We start from the raw sequence: 24,379 nt of genomic DNA, 5'->3' as shown, positions 1-24,379 counted from the left end.
GGAGAAGAAGAAGAAGAGGGGGATCACGTCATGCTGGAAACATTTGGCAGTGGCTCACACTGAAAACACATACAGATGAATAAAGACACACACACTGGCCTGTTTTCGTCCTCCCATTTTTTAAGGGAAAATGACATCAAGCACATCATGTGAGGCCAATGAGAAAGACAAGGGGGGTGAGAGCGCTGGCAGAAGAACATGGTTACATAAACCAAACTCTGCAAAGGCCTCTTTCTGAGTTCTGTTACAATCATGCATGTATATCCATATGAACATGCATTTTCCTGCTTCTAAGACTACTTTGTGTGCAAGGTATGCATTTGCACAAAACCCAATTAAGGCGGCGGCTTGAAGAAGGAACCCATTACAGAGGTGCAAAACGCCTGCACAAAAGAGAAGATGATGTCAATGTGCAGCTTTAAGACTTCTTTGGAGACTATCACACCTTCAGATGGGGAAGGTGATGTCATAGACATTTCCACAAGCCATTTACGTTGACCTTTGCGCTCTCCTGCTGCTGACTGGGGTGGGGTGAATGTGTGTTTGTGTATCTACAGGCCAGAGCGAGAGCAGAGGCCACTGGCGCCAGATGTGATGACCGCAGGAGTCTGGGCCTAAAAATAGAGCTCTGTTCTCAGCACCGTGAAACAGAAGCGAGAATAAACGCGAGGTGGAGGAGGGGAGGAATTGAAGAAGAGATGAAGGGGCTGTGAAGGAGAAATAGAGAGAGGGAAGAGGAGGAAGCCCGGGTCACTGAGAATAAGGTCAGATATCTCTGGGGAAGGTGAGCTCACCTCTTAAATGGCCCCACTGGCTCCTTCTCAATGAAATCATTGATCTGCAGCAGTTCCACATGGCGTAATGCAGCAAGGTCAGGTGGGAGTGGGCCAAAGGGGGAAATGAAGGGGCAAGGAGGTGCAGAACGGTTAACTTAGGATTTTAAGATGAAGGGTGTGAATGATGGATCGACCTCAAGAATATGACACGTTGTGGTCAATTACAATTGTCACTGAACTGATGATTTCAATGCTTAGTTGATAAACGAATATACATTTTATCAATTAATAAAGGACACTGTTAGAACTAAGTCCAGATGGTCTCACATAAAAAAAAAACTATGTGAACAATCCATCCCCCAAATGTGCAATGAAAACAGAAATTGCAGTTTTTTCCGAAAATGCGTCACTGTTAAGAAGCCACCAACAAGCTCAACTGCGAATAAGAGGGACTAAATAAAGACTTAAATTCTCTTGAGTGTGTTAAATTGCAGAGTTCAGAATTACTCTAAAACAGCGGTCCCCAACCACCGGTCCGCGGACTGGTACCGGTCCGTGGATCAACTGGTACCGGGCCGCGTGGGCTGCACCCGAAATAATGTTTTGGAGATGATTTAGTTTAACAGTTCATACGTTTGTGCTTGATCTATGGTTTTTTTTTGGCACTGCCTCTGGCTGCTGTTGATATTACATACATAGTGAGGATGATGTGGTTTTTAGAGCAACCAGCACCCCCCTAATAGTACAAAGTTCAAGTTTCTATGACTCAAAGGAAATTGCCTATATGATGAATGGGGAATGGGGGCTTATTTACAGCGCTAGTTAGCGTAACACAGCAACACAGCAAATCATCCCACATGATAGCATGCATTTATGCCTGCTAGGGATGGTTGACAAAGTTTGATGGTGCAAAAAAAGTTGAGTGTTTGACTCACAGCATCCATGCAAGAATTCCTTTCCAGATTTGTGCGTGTACTGTTGTCCATAAATCAAAATGAACAGATTATTTCGACAGATACTGCAATGTGACTATAGCTGTAGTAGCGATTTTTACTTCTCTGAATGCTTACAAAACGATGATTGGATGTTTGCCGGGGTCTGTACCCAGCAACCACATCCATCCCCATACATCTGGAAAATCTGACACTTGTCCAAGCTAACAGAGAGCTTCATTTAAAGCGGAATGAGACGTGAAACATTTTTGTATGGTGTGCTGTTCCAGTAGCGATAAAACCATGACGACTGAGAACTGAGGATACTTTCAAGGACGGTATGAGCGGCATGGGGGTCTGTTGCACTTTACAACCTCAAAGACCACACACAAATGAGGCTGACCAAGCACTCAAACACGTTTGATTGGCTAAACTTATGAGGACATTCATTGGCGTAATGCATCAATTAACCCTACGCTTAACAATCAGAAATTATTGCTTAACCCTAACCCATACCATAACCTCGACCCTGACCCGATTCAAACCTATACTCTAAAAGCAAGTCCTGGCACTCCAAAAGAGGTCTGTATAAGTGAAGACCGAAATAAATGTCCTCACTATGTGGTAGAAAACTCAAAACGGTTCTCATAAGTATAGCTGTAAAGCAACACACACATACACATATTCTGGATAAATTGAGGACTATTACCTCATCTCCTAAATAGCTCGCCTTTTTTGTTTTGTCTCCTTTTTCCTCCCTTTACACATGCACACTCAAACATTGCCTCATCCCCATGCACACACTACTTCATATGCACATATTCAATCCAACTTGCACACAAACACACACTGACACAAGCAGACCTCCTTGTGTAGCTCATTGTAATGTCTCTGTGAAGGGCCGCATTGATATATTCAGGCTTCCACCATGACCTCACTTCTTCTACTTTTCTCTGATGTTCTCATGTACGCGCGAGCATAAACACACACATAAACACACACAGAGAAAGGGGGGCCACCGCCCCACCGCCCCATTGTATAACAGCCCCGGAGAATTGACACATAACTGAATTGACCTTTGTACCTATGCTGTCACACCCAAACGTGATGTCATCATGTCTTTCCCTGGGCTAGACAGCAGCTCCTGCGTGAGCGAAAAAAAAAAGTGCGAGCAAAAAGAGAGAGAGAACGAGCCAGCGAGAGATAGCGAGCGAGCAAGAGCTTCATCTGCTAATACCAATCATCAATATGTCATCACTAGGTCTTCTACTGTTTATTCTTGCTCTTTTGATTTGTTCAAGTGACAGCGTGGGAACCACAATTCTCTCACCTGAGACGCCTCTCAGCTGTCTTGACATATTATTTAGTTAAAAGAAAGAAGATGGTCAAAGAAAAATGACAAAAATACACCACTTCAAAGCAAACTATTTTAGTATTTGTTCACATTGCTGGAATTTTTTCCAGCTGTGAGCATCTGGGTCAATGCTATTCATCAACATGAATGACAAACATTGAATCATCACGGTTGCTATTGGCGACTTTTCTGTCGAATAACGTCATCTCAGTCGTGTGTTAAGAATCCACCCATCCACATGAAGTCTCCCACTCTTGCCCTGCTCTTTGTTTTTCTCTTTTGAGCTATTGGTGTCCGCTTAAGTAACACTGCAAAAACACACACACAGATGGCCCCACAGAAAGATTAAGGGCAGCTGTGCACATTTGTGAACAGCACACACAAATCACCACCTATATTTCTTAAATATCCAGCATAACAGGGCATTTGTGCCTATATATTTTTTGGTACACTATTTTGAAGCAGGCATTCTCACCGTTTTTCCAGTGTGTTTTACTGCCATGTCATCGCCCATCATCAATCGTTGCTGCGACTGGCTTGACATTTTTCCTGACATGTACTGTACACTAAAAGGTGAGTATCGAGGGCAAAAATAAATAAAAAGGCCCTAAGCATTATTTGAACTGAGGTACACAAATTACTCAAGAGCTGTTTCTGTCTTATCCAGGTAGTTGCCACAGAAACAGAAATTCACATTCATACCTACTGAGAATTTAGGGTCTTCAATGAACCCAATTGCCACATAAAATGCAGTGTCAAAAAAATGTTGCGACTTCAGCATGAGCTGCAAACCTATATCTTGCCATATTTCACCTATATCAATCAGCATCAACATATTTCAACCCAGGAGGCCAGCACTGGTACCGATGTGGCGTGATTCGATGATCCAGATGGGATCAGCTAACATAGTACCTAGTCGCACACTGGTAGTAGTAGTGCTGCCTTGGCTTGGCTGTGCAGTGCAAGGTTGGTGGGAAACATGCAAACTTTAGACCCACGAGGGAGGCAGCTGGCTCCAAACAAGTCATGTTCTCCTCATCGACACACATACACACATTTGCGTACACACACACACACACACACACACACACACAGTCACAAGGCTCTAAAAGGCAAAACAACGGTGGCTAAGCTCCATCTGAGTGAGATCATTTGTAGTAAAAATATTTTTCTCACAAACAATTTCTCACAGTCGGTGAAGTTAGAATGAAAACACACTAACGCACACAGGTATATTTAACACACACGAATGTACATGTCCATAAAACAAATCCTCCAGGCCATGACATTATTGAGAATATTTCAAGCAAAAATTTTCTTCAACCGGTGTCAATGAGTCCGTTTATTTGAAGTCAGCATTCTAATGAAGGTCAAATTTCTGGTTTCTAAAACATTTGGATAAGCAGCTTACATGAGTGAGAAAATTGTTATTCTTTTGTGCTTGGCAATTGGAATCATTTGGGATATCCCCGAAACCATGATGCATTTTATTTCTGTTTTTTAATTTGCACCGTCAATCAAAGACATTCATGTTACACCACCCTAATAAAGTAGTCAGTGTTGCTCCAGTCAGTGTCTGGACCTGTTTTGCGTCTGAGTTTAGCTATGTTTGTTTACCTTTGCTTAACTATTTCATTGCCATTGATTACAGTTTTTTTCTGAGGAATGGATGAGGGAGTATCTGATTCTGCTCCACCGTAAATGTCTAACGTGGAAACAACTTTACTTATGCACAACCACCAGTAGATGAAAACAATGCCTCATATTAAATATGAGCTAACCATAGTTGTGAGAAACCACTGGAAAAAACTGCTGACTTTTGTAAACCTAGTCGATGCTTTCCTTTGGTATATTTGGTATACATATAATCTTTAAACTTAATATCATGTGGGTACTGGAAATATATAAATTATCTAAAATGTCTGGCACTGAATGGGTTAAATGTGGCATACAAGTAGTTCCTGTCCTCAAAAGACCAAGATTGTACATTGAACATAAGCAGAACACAAATTAATGTTTCTTTTAATAAAGACAGTTTCAGTAAGAAAAAAATCAGTCAAATTTGCTTTTATATGACCAAACGTTTGGATTAGAAAAGTTGTATAGCATTTTCCTTAAAACTATTGGCAATTTTATTTTCTTCTAATCCGATTTGTATTTTCTACTTTAGCAGTGAACTACCAATACTAGTATTACTAGCCATCGCAAATTCTGTTACCTTGAAATAAGGCCAGGTATCGGCCTTATGGCCACCTTTTCTCTTGATATGCCTGGTATGAGAACAAGTGCCCCCCACACACATTCATGTGCGATAAGCATTTGTGCACTCAAACTGATTTATTTTTACAGGTGTCAAAATTAAGCTATTTTAGGAGTAAAAAGGGGCGCTGGATCAAAGAAATTATTTGCAGCATTCGTTCACACTCATCTGTCACCGTATCTTTTGCGGAAATTCACATGCAAGCAGATCTGCCAGCTCTCCACGTGTTATTGTGCTTGCTAGAATTCAGACATGTACACACGTCACTCACTCTGCCCATGCAGCCACATAACATGCCTAGTCACCTACAGTGCAGTGGGTATGCACAGTCACTGGCTGTCAGCACCACTAACCCCAGTCTCACTAGCACCCAAACAACAGACATTTCTATTGGCTGGGTCGTTCTGCGGAGTATTCTCTGCCACTGTTGTCGTGGAAACAGCAGAAAATATGCAAGAGCAATGAAAGCGGTATACTGAGGAGAATTACACAACAGATCAATTGCTGACAAGCTCTTCTCTTGCTCTAATTCAAATCTTATGAAAGTGTAATAAGATTAGGTACAAAAAAAATGCTTCATTACATATCTTGCACTAATTAAGGAGCTCGGGTACTTTGAGACAATGCGTGGCATCTAGGAATGACTCATACAAAAATGCTGATCTTTCAGAGGTGGAAACGAACAGAGAACAAATGCAAAGTGATAAAAAATTTACCCCAAGTGTCTGCTGTCACATTTGCATTCCTGACTGATGCAGATTATGTTTTGGTTTCTGTGCTGAAATGTTTGAGGATGGATTCATAAGCCTCTGCTGCCTATGTGTGGGAGATAGCATCTTTGCAAACGCTTAACATAAGATGTGATTAACTCAATGAGACTGTTAAGAGTCTCGCTGCTGCTAAATTAAGCCTCAGTGTGCTTAGTGGACACTATGACACCAAAACTGTGATACTTAGGGGCACAAGTTAAACCTCAGCATTATTCCAAATGATGCCAAGTAAGAGAGAAACCCCTGAGAAGATTAAACATCAAAGAGTTATTAGAAAGCAGTAATCGCTTAGCAGCAGACATGTACAGTTCTGGTTGTCAGTCTTCCAATCCTAAAATGTGTTCGAGCATGCGGTAAGAAGGATTGCTTTGACGCAAAATAAAACTCCCTACAGGTACTGTGACATGTGGTGCAAAATAGTGACATCTACTGGTCAAACTATGTCATACAGCTACAGCTCATCGCAAGATATTTGGAAGTGGTACTCCATTGTAATAAAGTGTAAAATGTAGAATTGAGTTCATTAAACAAATATCCATTGTACACAGATCCCTCATCCAAAACCACTCCCACTTTGACTCATACCAGTAAGCAGAGAGACTTTGTGGAAGGTGCCCTCCAACTTCCCTAGGAGAATGTGCACAAAGCCGTCTTTGGACAGATGAGCGGCTTCTTTGGAACTCTGGTCATAAACCACCACTTCCTGCTTCCTGCCCAGCTCCACCTGCACAGAACACAGGACAGATGATGATTAAGTAAAAACAGAATGAAACATAGGGGGTTAACCACAAAGAAAATTATATGCTTTTTTTCCTCCCGAACAACCACACATGCAATGGTAAAACTAACAAGTATATAAAATCATTTGCAAGATTTGCATTAGCCTGGCTCTGTTATGTAGCAGGAAGAGAAAGATTAAAAAAAAAACATACTACAGATAGATATAATATAAATAAATGGCAGTCATTATGAGCTTCAGTGATTAGAATGTCTGCAGAGATTTGGTTGTAAATTACAAATATATAGCATTACAGTATGAATAATACAAAAAGGCTGCATCTGTGACTAAAATATTTATGAAGGAAGATAATCCAGTGCTTTGTGTAAAGGTTATTTGTAACAGTAAAATTTAACAGGCCAGTTATGCTACAGCTACATAGTGCAGTAATCACTGTGGTGCGGCTGATGTCAGCTTAAAGGAGGGACGTGTCTAAGTGTGATTCCATGTGAAAGTGAGCATGCGCATCTGTGCCCACTGTGTTGTTCTTCCCCGTGTTGTCAGGCAGGCTTTGGTCACATGACCTGAAGAAGCACCTACTGCAGTTCTGAATCGCTGCATCACTCAACTACCACTGGATGGGAACGAGGAAAGAGGGAGGGGGGGGGGGGGGGGGTGAGGGAAAGGGATGAGGTGGGTGGGGGCATCGCAGAGGAATACCAAGAAAAAAAAGAAAGGAATACAATTTCTTGGTTGAACGCAACATACAGTCTATCGTCCTCACCTGAAACAGCTTCTAGGTTAAAACTGCACGCTTCAAACACCCAGTTCATCCTAAAAACATATTGGTGATGGGCCCATGGCGAGCACAGCTGTACTGCACCACTCAATGCGAGCGTGCATGTGTCTAAATGTGTGTGTGTAGGGGGTGGCTGATTATATTTCTGCTAACATAGCAGCTGTAGCAGTGCCTTGGCAGACAGCCATGCAGGTGATTTGGACTGGACAAGGTCAGCATGCGGTCACGTAGAGGTTGCTCTAAGCACAGATTGGACACAGCAGCATAATTGCAATTTGTTTGAATATGATAAAAACAAAAACAGCAACAACCATTTTTAAAATAATGTATATGATACAGACAGTATTCCAAGTGCACGGCATTCTTCATCAAGTTCACATTAGCCAATATTTTCTTATTTCATTGTTTACCTACCCGTAAAACACATCATTATATTTTAATATCTTTATACATAAAATTCATCTTTCATTTTGGAATGATAATCCCAAAGGGATCAGGTCTAATTTAAGAGCTTGATCTCAATGCCGGGCATCTCGGACCCGGTTCGAAATCACCTGGGTCCAGCCTTCCTGAGTGGACTTTGCATGTTCTCCCTGAGCCCGCATGGGTTCTCTCCGGCCACTCCGGCTTATTTCCACACTCCAAAAAACATGCAGGCAGGTGTATTGGACATACTAAATTGTCCTTAAGTGTGATTGGGCGCGTGAATGATTGTTCGTCTCTGTGTGCCCTGCGATTGGCTGGCAACCAGTTCAGGGTCTCCCCCCCCTACTGTCTGAAGCCAGCTGAGAAAGGCGCCTGCGACCCTTGTGAGGATAAGTGGCTATAGAAAATGGATGGATCTCAATGCCTGCAGAGACTGCTGAGGGTGCACAATTTTATTTTTGGGGGGGGAAAAAAAAAGAGGGCTAAGCAGCGGGGCAATAATATATCAGGTGCTTAACCGCATTTATGCAATACAATTAAGTTTGTTTTCATGTATATTGAAAATGAAAACAGCCAAAGTTATCTGATGTATATGAGTGGAGAAAAATACTTATTTAAAAATTACAAACCACTATCATGAGACTAAACATGCTAGAAAGGCTACTGCTTCTAAATCAGGACTTTTTTCCATTTCTATGTTTTTTTTTTTCCTGAAACATAACCTCTTCAGCAAAACCAGAGGACCATCTCCATGGCAGTCATGAAAGTTGTGGAAGCAATTGGGACTCGTGTGGATAAAACAGGATTCATTGTGGGATATTCATAGACTTAGTTTTTATTTTTGTGTGTGTGTGTGTGTGTGTGTTGGGGGGGGGCGTACTTTTCATCACAATTTTTTATTGGAAAAATTGGAGACATATGTCATAAGAGGTTTGGCAATAAACTATAAGTGAATTTAAAGAAAACGAGGTGTCGAAACTTTAGTACAAGACAAATTAAAAACAAAGTCAGAATGAGCATGAATTCAATTGAAAGAGAAATGTTAACTGTAACACAATTTCAGTTGAGTTACTATAATTGATGAACTACATTGTTCATTATTTCTACCATACCTGACATATTGTGTAGCAATATAGGGAAGTACCTACAAAAATATATATTTTTTTAATTTTTCAAGTGTAAAAAAAACAAACAAACAAAAAACAGCTACATGAACTATTAACTGTTCAATTTGAAACCAACTAATCCAATACTCATCGAATGAAACAATGTCACATTATTTGTTTATTTGAATTTTAAACTGCACAAATGATGTACAAATTATACAATAATCACCTTTCTCAGTGTCCAACAGCTATTTAGCATTTATGGAACAATTATGAAAGAATTTGAAATGTTCACTTGAGGGGTTCAAAAAGAGGTTAAAAAATATAGCATCGCAAAGATATATCTATCAGTTATAAAGATGAGAAACTGCACTGACTCCATTAGTCTAGGCTCTTTATGTTAATTGAGATTATTTATATAGGTGCATAACTTTTAATCATGGGTATTTTTTTAGATGGGTCTTCATGCCAAACTCAAACATACATATAGAAAAGGGGGAATTGTTGTTTTTGGTTTGGGATATAGGACTATATGAATGATTCACTTCATTATCAACAGGAGAACATGTTTTTTTAATAATTTATAGAGAACAGGGGGTAGGGCTGGATAGGTTTTTTTTTACTTCTTCCTGCACCTATTGAACATTTAAGTTTTTCTACTTCTTCCTGCTCATATTGAACATTTCAATTGTTTTGATCTGTATCAATGATACTTTTTCATTTTGTCTGTCTCAATGAAAATGTATTTATTGTTGTTTGTAGAGAATTATCGTCACATGTATAGCACGAAACCACACAGTGGTGTCCAATCAATAAACTTATGTGTCAAGGAAACACCTTTTAGTATTTTCCAACGTGTCCATATACTCAACAGAAAAGTGCAGAAAAAGTAATTGAGCTAGCAGTTTGGGGATACGAGCCGTCAGACTGCAGCATTACAACGGTCCTCTGCAGTGTTGGCTGGGGCGTTTTGACGCATGAACACTGCAGGTAAACAAGCAATGCTTGTGGTGGGAAGCAAGAATGAAGGAGGGGCCATAGTGGAAGTGAAGTAGAGAGGTGGTGTAAATAAATGAAAAAATGAATAACCCTAACCTAAGAAAAGAAGGGCATGAGGGTAAATATTGAAAGTGGGGAAGACAAAAAGTTACACAGACAGTGACATAATATTATAATTGTTTTCTTGCAAGGAAATGCTAGCAATAGGCTCGGACTAAGGCTGTATGATGATATGCCTGATGATGATGATATCTTTTTAAAGGAAGACAGAATGCTCACCTATACAAGAAAAAGCCTGTTTACATTTGCAAGATTTGTAATGCAGCTCAGCTGCATACTGTATTGGCAGCTGTTAGCTGTTGGAGCACGCCAGAAAAACACTGGGGTGCCACTGTAAGAACGTGAAACATCTTGACCTCAGCAAAGGCTACTGACCAGAGATATGCGCATGTGTTTGTGTCTCGCAACATGATACCTTCACGTTTGTGCAATCCCAAAACACCAAGCATGCAGGCAGCTAACATTATCTACATTATGTTGCATGCTAATACAAAGCTGCCTTCTCTGGCAGTAGATCAGTCATTTTAAGACTCCACCACACAGGGTGTGACACATCTCTCTCACTGCTATAATGACCCGGAGGCCTGATGATGTCATTGACTGGCACTGACAGCTGCCACAACTGAAATGATGAATGTGTCTTGAGGCTTTTGTTTTCTTTCTATATTTATGGGGATGTGATAACCAGCGTTGATTGTGTGTGCTCTGTATTGCCTGGCAAAACTCCCCTTGAAAATGAGGGAGTGTGTGCGTATTGATGGACAATGTCATCCGCATTGAGAAACTACTAATTGGTTTTATCGATACAAGCGGGATATAGTCATTTAAAATTCATGGAGGTGTAGCTGACAAGAAAACAAATGGTAAACCAAAAGCACTCGTGTCCTCCACGGACCTCTAAGTTGCAAAAATAGCGAGACCTCCCAAGGTCTCAGCCCAGCATACATTGCATAAACAAGCTTTTACAAACAGTAACAAAAAAAAAAAAACACAACTTTAAACTGTCATGGGTTGTAAAAGTGTGATTACCTTTGACTTTTGATGTCGTTCATTAATTCTTTGGTCTTTACGTTACGTTGCTGTCGCAATGGTATGACAACCATCTTATCGTGTTACTTAACATTCCTTGAAAAACGAATGACGGTTTTTGTACACATCAGGCCCACACATAACACACGTCACACAAACATGCATGCTGTAGATCCGGTTAAACCATAACCTCCATGTTCTCACACGAGTGACTCATTTTCTCTCTCTGTGCTTTTTCTGGTGAGCTATGTCATGATTTTTTTTTTTTTTTAAAGGGAATTCTTTTAAACAATGACTGCTCTTATGATCTCATGAAAGTAACACATCATTTTATGTGGCTCAAAAATGTCTCCTCCCAAGCACATGGCTAAATTAATCTAACATGCATGCTTTTGATGCCTTTCAATGGGCTGGCAACCAGTCGAGGGTGTCCCACACTAATTCCTCGAAGAGGGCTGGGATGGGCACCAGCACCAGTGACCCTAGTGAGGATAAGCAGCTACACATAATGGATGGATGCTAACCTTTGGAATGTAGGAGGAAGCTGGCATACCCACAGAACTCACAAGTATGATCACAATGTACAAATTATTTTCAGGAATACCAGAATTGAGATTAGAACAAAATTTCAATGAATCTTTGTGGTCTTGGCTCCAAGTCGTCATTTTAAAAAAAATATGTATTTTCCTTATTTTGCTGTCTTTGACAATCAGATATTTTCTATTCATTAATAGGGAATAAGTGGGCTTAGTCTACATCCATATTTATTCAAATCACAACATTTACAACTAATCTTCTGTTTTTAAATTACAAAGGCGTGAAACTGTAGTGTAAACATTTTTGACGATCGTACAAAGTATACAAAGTTAGGCTCCATTTAAATATATTTGAATGTGTTTTCAAGTACATTCAAATGTACTTTGAGAGATAATTGCTAAAAACGTAGCATTTATCCCCATAATGCTACGGCGTGTCCTCATCAACACACCATAACATTACGGCAGCGGTTCTTCACCCGAGTTTGATCGAACCCCTGGGGAGCAGTGAGTCAGTCTGTGGAGTTCGACAGAGGTTAAGCCACACAGTGTGTGTCCATAAAAGAAAGATAGCCTTTATTATCATTACGCCTGCAGTACAAGGCAAAAACATTTAAACTTAACAAGCTCGAACAATCCAAAAAACATTCAACACAGTTGACTGACGGGAAGACAAGACGACAAGGCCCAACAGCATTCCTCATGAGGGCTGCTCCGCTAATAGCATGAAACTTGTTAAATGAGGAGAAACGTTTGTGCAGAAAAACGGGGATAATACAAAAAAAAAAAGAGAGACTTTGGCCATGCCCCAAATGAAGGGCAGGGGTTAAATCCAGGAAAAACAAATCCTTGCACATGCGGCAACAGATAAAGACACTACAACATATCTCGCACAAACATGTGGGCGGGGGGATAGGGACGGTGAAGATACTGTAGGTTGGGGGCCATGACGTGGCTGGCTGATGGCAACTAGTAGTAGTCCTACCGCTTTCACAGCGTAGTCACGACACATGGGTGGAGATTAGGACCAGCGGCAATGTCAATTAGCTGAATCAGCAATAAATCCTTTGATGCCAGCCTCCAATTTCTCCACGATGACAACTGTTCTGCTTGAGGATCTAAGAACTTCAAGTTTCCCTTGCTGGTCACTCGTAGCATGAGTGAGCATTGGTCACTTGTGCAATGCCTTCAAAATTGTCAACATCATAGATAAAAAGATGAGGACAGCAAGCAAAAAAGTGTAAGAAGCAAAATGCGTCCTCCTCTGCTGAGACCCAAGCAGAAAAAAAGCAACAGCCAAGCAGAAGCCTCTTGGGCGCAAGAAATTTGCGGGGTTCGATACCTACAATAAGGTTAAGAATCACTGCATTATGGGATCAAATGCCATGTTCTTGGCTTGAGGCCAACAACGTTTGAACATATTTTTTAGTCTGTTGGATTTATTGGAAAATACATGCGCCTGCAAGGATTTTCAAGTATTACTGGTCAAAAGCGTTTACCCCTCAACAGCAATTTCACGCTTCCATGCTAAATTACTTTGCAGTATTTGATATATTTAGTTTGTGAATGACAACATAAGGGGCAGCATCATTAAAATGGCAGCAGAATGTATTATCTGTACTTCAGGCAAGAAATCAGCCACTTCTGGAGAATGAATCAGCGTGCCAGAAAAGGCATGAGGAGATCCATTTCTGACTTGACCTGTGCCATCCCATCGCTTGAAATTCAACCACCATTGCTTTAATGTTTCTCTGGCCTACAACTGACAGTGAATACTCATGAAGTGTCTATGGAGAAATGTAAAGAGAAATAGAGAGAACACGGTTTGGTTTGCTGGAGGACCAATGGATGGATGTTCAATCAACTCAGTTAACTGAAGCATTGGGGGCTTTTATGAAAGCGGGTGAGTGCAGCGCCTGGGGGAAGCAGGCTATTACAGCTCAATGGGATGTGAGGTGGGTGGGAGGCAGTCAGGGAGGTAGACGGTGGAGGCTTCAGCCCTACCATGAATACCCTCAGTGCTGCTCTCCCGCTTCTTGGCTTCCTGTATTCACTTCCCTAACAAAGAACCACAATGGTGTCCTTTGCGTCTTGGCTGGTTGACGCGGCCCTTGGCGTTGCTCAGAGCCATGTGGGGGGCAGGGTGTGCATGTGTGTGTGTGTGTGTGTGTGCGCGTGTGTGTTGGGGATGAGCTGGAAGCCAGTATTAACATCGCACAGCCAGTCTGCACGTGCCCGGCCCGCGGTCTGCCAGTGGCCACACAAAAGGGATGATGTCATGCTTAGCCAATAACAAAAGTCTTGGTCTGTCAGGCCCTCCTCTCTCACCCGGCTAGTTCCAGCTTTATCCAGCCTTGCATTAATCGCAAGCCTTATCCTCTTTACTGAGCGAGTGGGAGGGGTGGATAATAACAAACCAGCAACGGGGCAACTCCAGATAGGGATAGGAAGAGGAGCGGGAAAGGAAAAGACTTTGAAGCCATCAGTGAGTGGGTTTGACAGTCAGAAGTGGTATACAAAATTAATCCAATAATCCATTACTCCACGTAGAGATGGACCTTGTAGAAGTCACAGCCCCATTTCCCCGTTTATACACCAGCCAAGTGATAATGCACACTAAAATTAATATTTTTCTGAAGACAAATGCAGTGTTATTGTTCATGTATTTATTTTTTTTAACAGATACAGTTGTAACCATTTACCCTGTGTTATATTTGTTCATAATCCCAAGTACGGGCTGCAACTTTGTCCACCAGGAGGAACGGTGCTACTTTCATTGTCAATTGCCAAATAACTGAAAATCAAACTGAAATAATTTATCATGCATCCTGTCCGTCACAGACCTGGTGTGACTTGGGTTTTCTCGACTTTAGTTTGACAAAGAACTTTCATGCAATTTGCTACATTTGTGCCTTATTACTCAGGAGCTGCGGCTGCAGTCACAGTTGGGCGGGGGCTTTTTATTTATCTGGTAGGGTAAACTTGACCTGCTTTTGTGTTAAGCAAACTCCTGCCCCAGAATGCCAACTGCCCTCCTGCCCACAAAGTGAATGTATCAGGTTATACCAAACATATTGACAGGCAGTGTACAATCTAGGGTGCGATTGATCTTTGTTCTCCAACTCCCAACAACTCAAGTGCAAGAATCCCAATGGATAAAAAAAGAAAAAAAAAACACATCATCAGCATGCAGAAAGCAGAAATTTAGAGATTAAAAATTAGATTAACATACATAAAAATACATTATGCTTTACTCTGATTGCAGTAGTACTATTATACAGTGTATGTGCATAAGTAAGTTCATATAATACAAGATGCAGGGTCAAGGAAGTGAAAAAAAAATCTGTGAGCTTTACTCACTCAACTATCATTAGCCATGGTGCACCAGTATTTGATTGCATTACCTGGAATAAACAAATAGATCTTTGAGAAACAATGCAACCTACGTTCAATGTGTCAAAACCCCCAGCTTTGTTGTTGTCCAGTCATATAATACTCTACCATCCCAAACATAAGACAAGCCAACAACACCGGTTCCCTGCTTAGGTTTCCCCTCTCAGACTTTCTTGAGTTTCACACAGTGACTAAAAATACAGGAGTCAGCGTGCCACGGCCGGACAGGACATGGAAAAAAGGCTGTCATATTCAGAGGAGAAGTCATGGAAAACTAGAGGATCCAATTCCAGGTCCACTGAAAAGTAACAAACCTACAGTATTCCCGCCAGTCCAAAAATATAGAACTGGGCTAGCATTGGTGCACTTTGGAGAAGAGGGATCCACATGCTGCAGAAGCGTCATTGTGTCAGTGACTTGCCTGAAGGCCCTTAAGCAGGGTAAATACATATTTGTTGACAGGAGGGCCTTTGATTAGTTAGATACATCCATGGATGCATGCTGACTTATTGTGTGCTAGTTGGCACAAACCTGTCCTCCGCTGACTAACACTGATGTGGGGCCTACAATTATGAAATTATTTCACAGTGTTGCTCTTGGAAATACATCTTACTTTAGTCACATTTGAAAAAGTGAAGTTGCTACTGTTGTGTGTGGTTCAGTTTTTGTGACTGGTCTCTTAATCATTACAACCAAAATGCTCACACTGCCCTGAGCATCTCACAGTTCCTGGTCGAGAGATACTTTCTAAGTTCAAGGGGGACATCCAGGGAACCCATTTTTAAGATGTGGACAACATCAAGAAGCCGTTAATGAGAAGGCTTGGAAAGAGTGTTAGACTTTAAGGCACAGATGTCGAACTCCAGGCCCGGGGGCCCATTCCTGCCTGCCATATCATTTTGTGTGGCCCCTGAAATGTTAATCATAACTTAAAAGTTTCTGGCTAAAATACCAAATTTTCAAGTTGTCTTCAAATTTACGTACATTATTTTTTGTTGTTTTTATCAATACCTTGTTTTAAACCGTTTTTAGTGGCCTCTGATTACAAAATGTTTAAATTACAGGTGTCAAACTCAAGGCCCAGGGGGCAGATCCAGCCCGCCACATCATTTTGTGTTGCCCAGGAAATGCTAATTTGATTTCAAGTTTTTGGCTAAAATACCTATTTTGCCAGGTAGCTTCAATTAGTGTGACAAAAACACTTAAAATCAATCATAACCGGCCCTCTGAAATGTGGCCCACAGATATAAATGAATTAGACACCCATGCTTTAAAGGAGTGCTTCTCAACTATATTTTGCAAGCCTCTGACAAGCTTCATGCTATCCATTGCCATACATGAAATTGCAAATTGCGTCATATCTCAACACAAAAAGCTGTAGGGTTCACGAAGCTTCAAACTCACCTTTATTTTGCCATTGGGCTGCAGTAGTTCAGTGACAGACACCTTATCCTGCTGCAGCCGTCTCTTCACAAGCTTGGAGCAGCAAACATTGACGGCTCCTTGCACGTGTGATGCATTGTACTCAGAAAATGTCCTGCTGTCTATCACCAGCAAGCGCCCGCTTCCTCTCTGTATGAGGCTTGCCAGACGCTTGATGTCCATGGTGCTTCGCTTGGTTGGTCCTTTCTCCCCTGCCATAATGTCGGTGGGGCACCGTGGTCCCTTGGGGCCAAAGATGAAGGGGTAGATGAGGAGCAGCACAGGAGGATAAGTCGGGCAAATGAAGGTTGGGTCAAAGGATAAAGGGGATCATTGAGGCAGGTGTTGAGAGGTGCATGCTGCCTGTGGAAAGAAAAGAAAACCCTTGAGTGAGGTCTAAACCCGAAATTAAAATGAATCTAACATTTAAATGTGCTCGTTTAGCGGTTCGCAAATAGTGGTACATGTAGACACTTCACGGGTATATGACTGCTAACAGAAATCCTGTTAAAACATCTATCTGATTTGACTCTTTTCAATGACATGACAAAAACTGTATATTTTTATTTTCAAATTAAGAGCAAATCAATGGAACATAAAGCTAAATTGTGTTGAAGTGACTCCGTTACAAAAGAATGTATGCCTTTGTATGTTTTATACAGATTCACATTCTCATTAGTGACAACAACAGAGCCAGAAATAACTGATGATGTTACACAATCTATCTTTTTTTTTTTTTTGCTTGGCTGAAAAAATATTTCACACAACACTAGCAAGAACCAAAAGGATTAATACTGAATGTCTCAACTAGGTTGCCACATTTTTAGCACATTATATCTGCACACAAAAAATGTGCACACACGTGAACTGATGTTGATTGACTCTGGTACGGCAGCTCATGAAACAGGAAACGATGGAACTGGGAGTGAGATAAATTCAGCCAGGGGAATTTGGAGCACAGGCCTGAACATGACAGAATAGCCAGTGAGATATGTGTGTCCGCATGCGTGTAAGCCTGTGTGCGTGTGTTCAACTGCGCATGAAAATGATAGACTGCCTTTCAATCTGTCATTGCTTAATCACTTTTCTTGGTTGATGTTCACCTCAGCATTTGTGGAGCAAAGAATATGGCACTGTTAGAAGGAACAACGTGAAAGTACGCTTGGCTGCACATGGCCTTTACCAACTTGTGTACCATTTGTTTGACAGAAAATACTCTATAGGTTCATGGGCACTTCCTTGACAACAACACGCCAGGCGAAAAGCGAGAAGGTCAGTGTGAATGCAATGCTGTTTTATTCATCCACAGGCACATGGTGTCATGAAATATAGATAGGCCCCCTCTCATTTACTCCTGAAACCTAAATGGAAGTTTAAACCTCAGGTGAAAAGAGAGAGTAAAGTGAGGCAGAGAAGTACAAAACAGGAAGAGAACAGAAAAGGGTTTCTCTAATGGCTATAATTTGGAAAATGAAAGAAAACCCAGAGAGAAATAATGTGACAAATGTTTTGTCACATTATGAATTCATGTCAAGATCAAATGCAAAACTAAAACTACAATTTGCATTCAGTAAAGTCTCCAAATTAAAGTCAAACAACACACAGCAGGAATGCATGACCATATTTCACATGCTCAAAGCGTTAAAATTATTTCTATTTTTGTGTGTACTGTATATGTGTGACATTATTTTTCCATAAATGCAGGCATATTTTGGGATAGTAGATTTGAAGTATTGACAAAAATAAGATTTTTAAGCAGACATGCCCATTTTTCGATTTTTACAAAAACAACCTCCTTAAGGTCTTGACTTTCATTTCCCGGCCGCCAAAAACTTCAAATTGTAATTGAAGTGCATGAAAATAAGAGATTAGTAGTCCCTGTGAAGCTGCCTCGAAAGACCCGTAGCTCCTCTACTCAAATGGCATTCAACGAAAGAGTAATAACATTAACGGACATAGCGACCAATAACAGTGGAAAACACCAATAATGTGACCCTTTAGCAGAGGTGTTGAACACAAGTCCCAGGGGCCAGATCTAGTACGCCACATCATTTTATGTGGCCCGCAAAATGATGACTTCAAACTTCTGGTTAAAATACCAAACTTGCATGTTGTCTTGAACTAAATTTTGGAGGGAAAAAAAAGCTTTTTTTTCTGTCTGTGTTTTGAACAGTTTTCGTTAGCCTCTGATTTCAAAAGCAGATACGTGTGTTACAAAACCATTTAAAATTGACTTGACTTCAGTCATACCGGCCCTCAGAAAATATACAGTAACTACAATGTGGCCCACAATAAAATTGAGTTTGACACCAATGCTTTAGCTTGACATCAAACAGAAGCATTATGCATTGTTGCAGATCATCATGTCATCTTAATATCAGCGATCAATCCAAATGCAATTAATTGTAAGTTCTGGGGTGTCTTTGTTTAACGAGTCAATTTCTACATACTTTTAATTTAATGCTTTCATACGGGCATTAAAGCAAGATGTATAACGACGGCGTTCAATGTTTTGTTTATGAGTGCAACCCCTTCAACCTCGGAGAGAATACGAGTTAAAAAAAGTAATAGTTTTGAAATGCCTTTTGAATAATCATGTACTAATATATATTTCCACTTTCGAAACCTTCTCTCTGGCCCTTCATTACAACACTATATTGAATATTGAATGCTACGAGAAAAAATATTTGTAAAAATGGACAGAAACTGACCCAGAAAATGTACAAAAGACTTATAATCAGTGTCGGGTGGCCAAGATGATATGCAACCAGCTTCAAGTCCATGGCCTGAAGATCAAGTCCATGGCCTGAAGAAAAATGCTTTTCATTTCTTCAGCCATAAGTAACTAAGCCAGCTTAAGGTAAGGTAGTGGTGAGCTCAAGTATAAGACAAGAGAAAGGCATGGCATCTGCAGACTGGCATGACGGCAAAACCTGTAAATCCTAACTAAAGGTACTTCAAAATACAAATTGAACACATAAAATAAGGGCTTCATTCTAGTTTGCATGGTAGTTGTCATTTTCACCTTTTCAATTCAAAACTAAAACAACATTATTTGGACACTATTTAATCACATGCAAATGATGTACAATCCACGTTAAAATTATACAAATTAAACAGAAAAAATAATAAAAACCAAATCATTTCATCTCATTTTGTATCTAATTTTGTGTGTTGAGGTTACTGCGTAACTCTGAAAAGTAATTAGCGTACAACCTCAACACAGTCCTGCTGAATAACAATCTGCCCATCACTTGCCATATACCGTAGCATACCTTATAAGATAAGATGACGCAGAGCTCAGCAAAGCAGCTACGAACACAGCTTTCAATGGTGAGTTTTTCCTGTTTGCCTACTGCCGTGCACATTTGATGCTGCGTAATAGTCTGATGACGACTGCTCCACACCCTCCCATTACCAAGTTTTCTCAGAGAGCTCCAGCCTCTTCCATCACTCTCTTCTAGTCGTTTGTGCAGAAAACAGGGATGGGAGGAGTGGGCAGACTGACACAAGGCGCACTGCATCTTAAAACCTTGCTAATATTATGTGCGCAGAGAAGCTCGCTTGTTTGGACGAGAGAGGGGAAGCGAAAAATAAGATGACGGACAACAACAGGGACAGAACTAATCAGTCTTCCTTCATAATAAATTTTTTGGGAAAATTGCTAATAAAAACAAATGTGCTGCTTAGGCTAAAGGAAGCTAAAGGGGAGAGGAGATAGTAGAGGAAAACATGCTGAGGTAAGACGGAGTGGAACCAGTGTTTGCAGGCCTGGAGCAGATTCTGCTGTTGCTATGGAGACAGTCTAGCTGGGGTGATGAAAGGGGCGAGGGTATGGTGATGGTGATGGAATGGTAACCACAATCATGCTAGCTCATGATAAAGAGCAGATGCAGCCTGTAACTGACTCTCCAGCTGTGTGAGGAGAGTTCACTTTTACCATCCAGCATTTCCATTATTGCAGGCACTTCAGCCTCCCTTCCCCCAAGATGCTTACGCCCTAGGTACAGACAGTTACAGGGTGGACACGGTTGCAAAGTGAGGAAGAAGCCAAAGAACCAGAAGAACTGGTCCTTGTTTAGTTTAATTAGTCCTTGTTGGCAATTGTGCATATTGGAACTTTCCTACAGAACGGGTAGTGCAGAGTTACTTCAGAAAAAGCATGACAGTCGTTAGTGCTGAAGCACATAGGCGACAAACCTACCCAGGTAGGTAGAGACACCTTTCACGTGTATACCATGGAATTGAAATGAAAACTAAAACAATCAAAATACTAATGAACTTCCTCATTTGTCTATGTCAGTGCTTCTTAACCACTTTCCAATGATGTACACCCTGTGCAACATTTTTCAGCCAAGTACACCCTAAACAGCGTAAAGTATTTTGGGTGTTTAAAAAAAAACAAAAAAAAGCGCTGTGCCATTCATGTCTGACTTATTAAAATCTCATATACCTCGTTAACTTCCTTGACGTACTCCATTTGAGACCCATTGATTTTTTTCCTTTATACACTGTTCTCAGGCTAGTGAATTGATTGCAAATGGTCTGCTATGTTTATAATCTCTCGTCTAAGTAGGTGTCACAGTTTTCTTTATAATCTATTGTAATGGCATATAAAAGCAAAAATCAATGTCTGTAGAAACATTTTAGACCTAATTGTAACTCAGCAGCAACACAAATGCCTAGAAGAAAAAGAACTAAGGACATGATTATCCATTTCATTTGTTAATTTCCAACCTCAAAATGACTTCAATAAGTCATTTAAACCTCTTCAACCGGTAAACAAATATTACAAATTTTGTTTTCAAATTAATTATTTTTTGTTCTTAATGAAGACAAAAAATAGAAACGTCGATAAATACTGTTGGTAAAATCGAAATGTTACCATAGCAGGCATCAGGTTATTGCAAAGAAATTAAATGGAAGGCAGCCAACGCTGATGTAACATCATCCAGGTATTCATTAACTCATGGACAACATCTCTTGTGGCCAGTCTGTCAGATGACGTAAGCCGCCTCTTTGTTTCACAATTTGTTGATGGTGAAGACCACAACCACTAGTGAGGGTCCACTCGTCTTTAATGTGTTGCATGCGCAGTCATGTGCAAAATTAGGGCAGCTGACCCATGATTGTTAATAATATTAGATCTTAGCCAAAAGAATAGTAGTTTGGAATGGATTAACAGTATGAAGCACAAAGTATTAAAAATCTAAGCAGTTTTACTGACTGAAAGTCATCATCAATGGTGGTTGATTTATTATGAATGAAACTGTATATCACCATTTGGCTTTCCATCAAACACTGCAGTAGCAAATGAATGGATTTTCGTTAAACTCATGTGTCGACTGCATGATTACTGCACAATGATTAATATTCAATCAAAGAATTTATTATTACTTTGATAATTGGTGATTCATTTAGAGACATTTATTCATTTAAAGTTTTCCAAGTCCTCAAAATTAAAATTCATAATTATTTTTCTCTAAATTGCGTAGTCCTCCAATACTGCAGACAATTATCTTAACATCAAAACATTTGACTGTGATATTAGTTAAAAGGACTTTTTTAAAATAGATTTTTCAATTAATTGCTATACACACACACCAAACTTATTGAGTGCAAACAATATTCGAGATTGACGGATGTATGTATACATTCAGCAGTTTTTTTTTATGCTTTTGGATTTTATTGGTAAGATGTTTAATGGTGAATATGTTTGTATTAATAATACAGGTGGGGCAGAAAATTAGCATTTTATAGTGTTTGTAACGGGAATTTCATTGTTACAAGTGCATTTTTCAAATCAGTCTGTGCGTGGCCCTTAAACGATCTATTTGAATTAGGGAGACACCGCTGTAGTTGTCGCAGTAACTACGTCTATATGGCGATAACGACAATGGCATTGTTCGACATTTCTTCTAGTTTGCTTTCCAACGGTAAGCGTGCTCTCGCCTCATGTTCGCATCATTTGAAAACATACAAAAAACGGATACAGAGGCCTGTTGACAAGAGTCTAATGAGGGGGAAGCCATAATAAATTATTGACTTTTACATTATCCACATGAGGCGATTGCAGTTGCTATGACGTCCACCGCTTTGTAAAGGCTTCACATAGAGAAAACCTGTCTTGTGTTTGTTATGACGCGTGGATATGTCCGCATGCAAAAATCACACACGCCATTAATCCTGCAGCTCGCTTCTGCTTCAAAGCATTCGTGCGCTCCAAAATAGGAATGCCCTTGTTCTTACCTTGCAACCGGCGTCTGTCAACCGATTAATTTCTGTCCAATTATTAACGAGTTGATCATTTTTTAGCGTGTTTAATTCCCATCGAAGGAGCGCGCACTGACAGTGGATGTTAGGAGGGAGGAGGGAAATGGGGACGGGGGGGGGGGGGGGGGGGGGGGGGGGGTGAAACCTCCCAGCTAACGAAAGCTAAATGGCGCTAGCATGGTGCCGTGCGACATCACGCACACACAAGCGCACCTTACCTCGAAGTGCCGTCAGTGTCCCGCCGTTCTTAAATGGTCTACGTGCGACTGGGGGAAGCGTCCGGGTCGTCATGAGCGCGGCCGCTCGTGGCCGCGGGTGTCCCTGGGCACAGCGCAGCTGACACGGGCTGACAGCGCCAGGAGCGAGTCACATATGAAAGCGCGGCTAACCATTGAATGAAACAAACAAAACAAAATGCTAAAGGATTCAAATGACTTAAGATATGTTCGCCGCGAGTCAATAGCCAGGCGTGCGTGTGTGTTGATTTAACGGGGTGTGGAGGTGGTTACAAAGGTACACTTTAGCACTTTCTTGAACTAACGCGATGAGGTCATGGTTTAGTAGCAAGGGTGAAAAAAATAGAGGAAAATATGAGGTTTACGTCACCTCCAACCAATCGGCGATCGCGGCTCGAGGGCTGAATGACGTCAAAGACACGGATTAAAGGGCCTGCCCGACTTTTTTTTTTTAAAGGAGACAAACGCTCAAGTGTGACGACTGTATTTGCTCGGTGATAAAACGATGTCGACACACGATGAACACAATTCTAATGCGATTGAAAATATACATACATGTGGTTCTGTATTCCATGACATAATGAAAGCATACCTAATTGTCATTTTTATGGTATCACCGCCATTCCCTCTTTGGACCCAAAGAAAAATGATGAAGATTATAACGCTGATACAATTTTCATCATTCGTAATGCCGTATAAATTGAGTGGTTATAATGACTATAAATGAATACACCACTGTGTTTAAACATTTTTCAAGTGTTAAAATACAAATGACATTGGTCGGTGGTCCTCAAACGGGGGTACTTGAAGGAACCTCATGAGGTACTCGAGATTTTAAATAAAACAATCTCATGCAAAAATCCTTTAAAATGTTTAATTAATTAATTATTTCATTAAAATGTAAGTTCATAAAACCAATTTTATGCTCAGTATGTCAATTTCATTTTTGTAAAAACTCCGATTCTCCCCCAAACTTGAATAGTTCGACCCAACTTGTTAGATGCCACCTGTAGTTACCCGTCAAGTTAATGATTTACTTTTGTGAACACATCTCTACTATGATCCCAAAAGAAGACACTTTAAATTGAATCTTTTTCTGTGGATTAATATTTATTCATCATTATTTATTTTTGAGAACATGTCTGACACTTGGCGTTGATTATTTGTGGGGAGTGTATATTTATTAATACTTAAGTTAATGATTTATTTTTGTGAAGAGCTCTCTACTGTAATCTCAAAAGAGGGCGGAAAAAGCCACAGAAAAAAATATTAAGCATAAAGCGTCCTGTT

The 24,379-nt window shown here is 40.5% G+C and overlaps 1 protein-coding gene across 2 annotated transcripts in view; it reads right to left on the bottom strand.

The window, feature by feature from the left end:
* The window catches only part of dusp8a (dual specificity phosphatase 8a), a 42,851-nt gene extending 19,430 nt beyond the window's left edge, over window positions 1-23,421 (bottom strand). Inside the window, exons 1-3 of one of the 2 annotated variants that reach the window (XM_088417913.1) lie at window positions 23,072-23,421; window positions 16,563-16,943; window positions 6,678-6,816 (exon numbers count right to left, since the gene is read on the bottom strand). In XM_088417913.1, the coding sequence (XP_088274039.1) occupies window positions 6,678-6,816; window positions 16,563-16,799 (376 nt within the window). In that variant the 5' untranslated portion in view covers window positions 16,800-16,943; window positions 23,072-23,421. Of the gene's footprint in view, window positions 1-6,677; window positions 6,817-16,562; window positions 16,944-22,829; window positions 22,960-23,071 lie in introns of those variants that run through there. The other variant, XM_088417911.1, reaches the window with a different exon arrangement.
* Between the last annotated feature and the right edge of the window lie 958 nt (window positions 23,422-24,379).

Source organism: Hippichthys cyanospilos, chromosome 6 (genome assembly GCF_059441005.1).
Source record: "Hippichthys cyanospilos isolate Australia breed blue-spotted pipefish chromosome 6, RoL_Hcya_1.0, whole genome shotgun sequence".
Lineage (NCBI taxonomy): Eukaryota > Metazoa > Chordata > Actinopteri > Syngnathiformes > Syngnathidae > Hippichthys > Hippichthys cyanospilos.
This window is presented reverse-complemented; position numbering and strand designations above follow the sequence as displayed.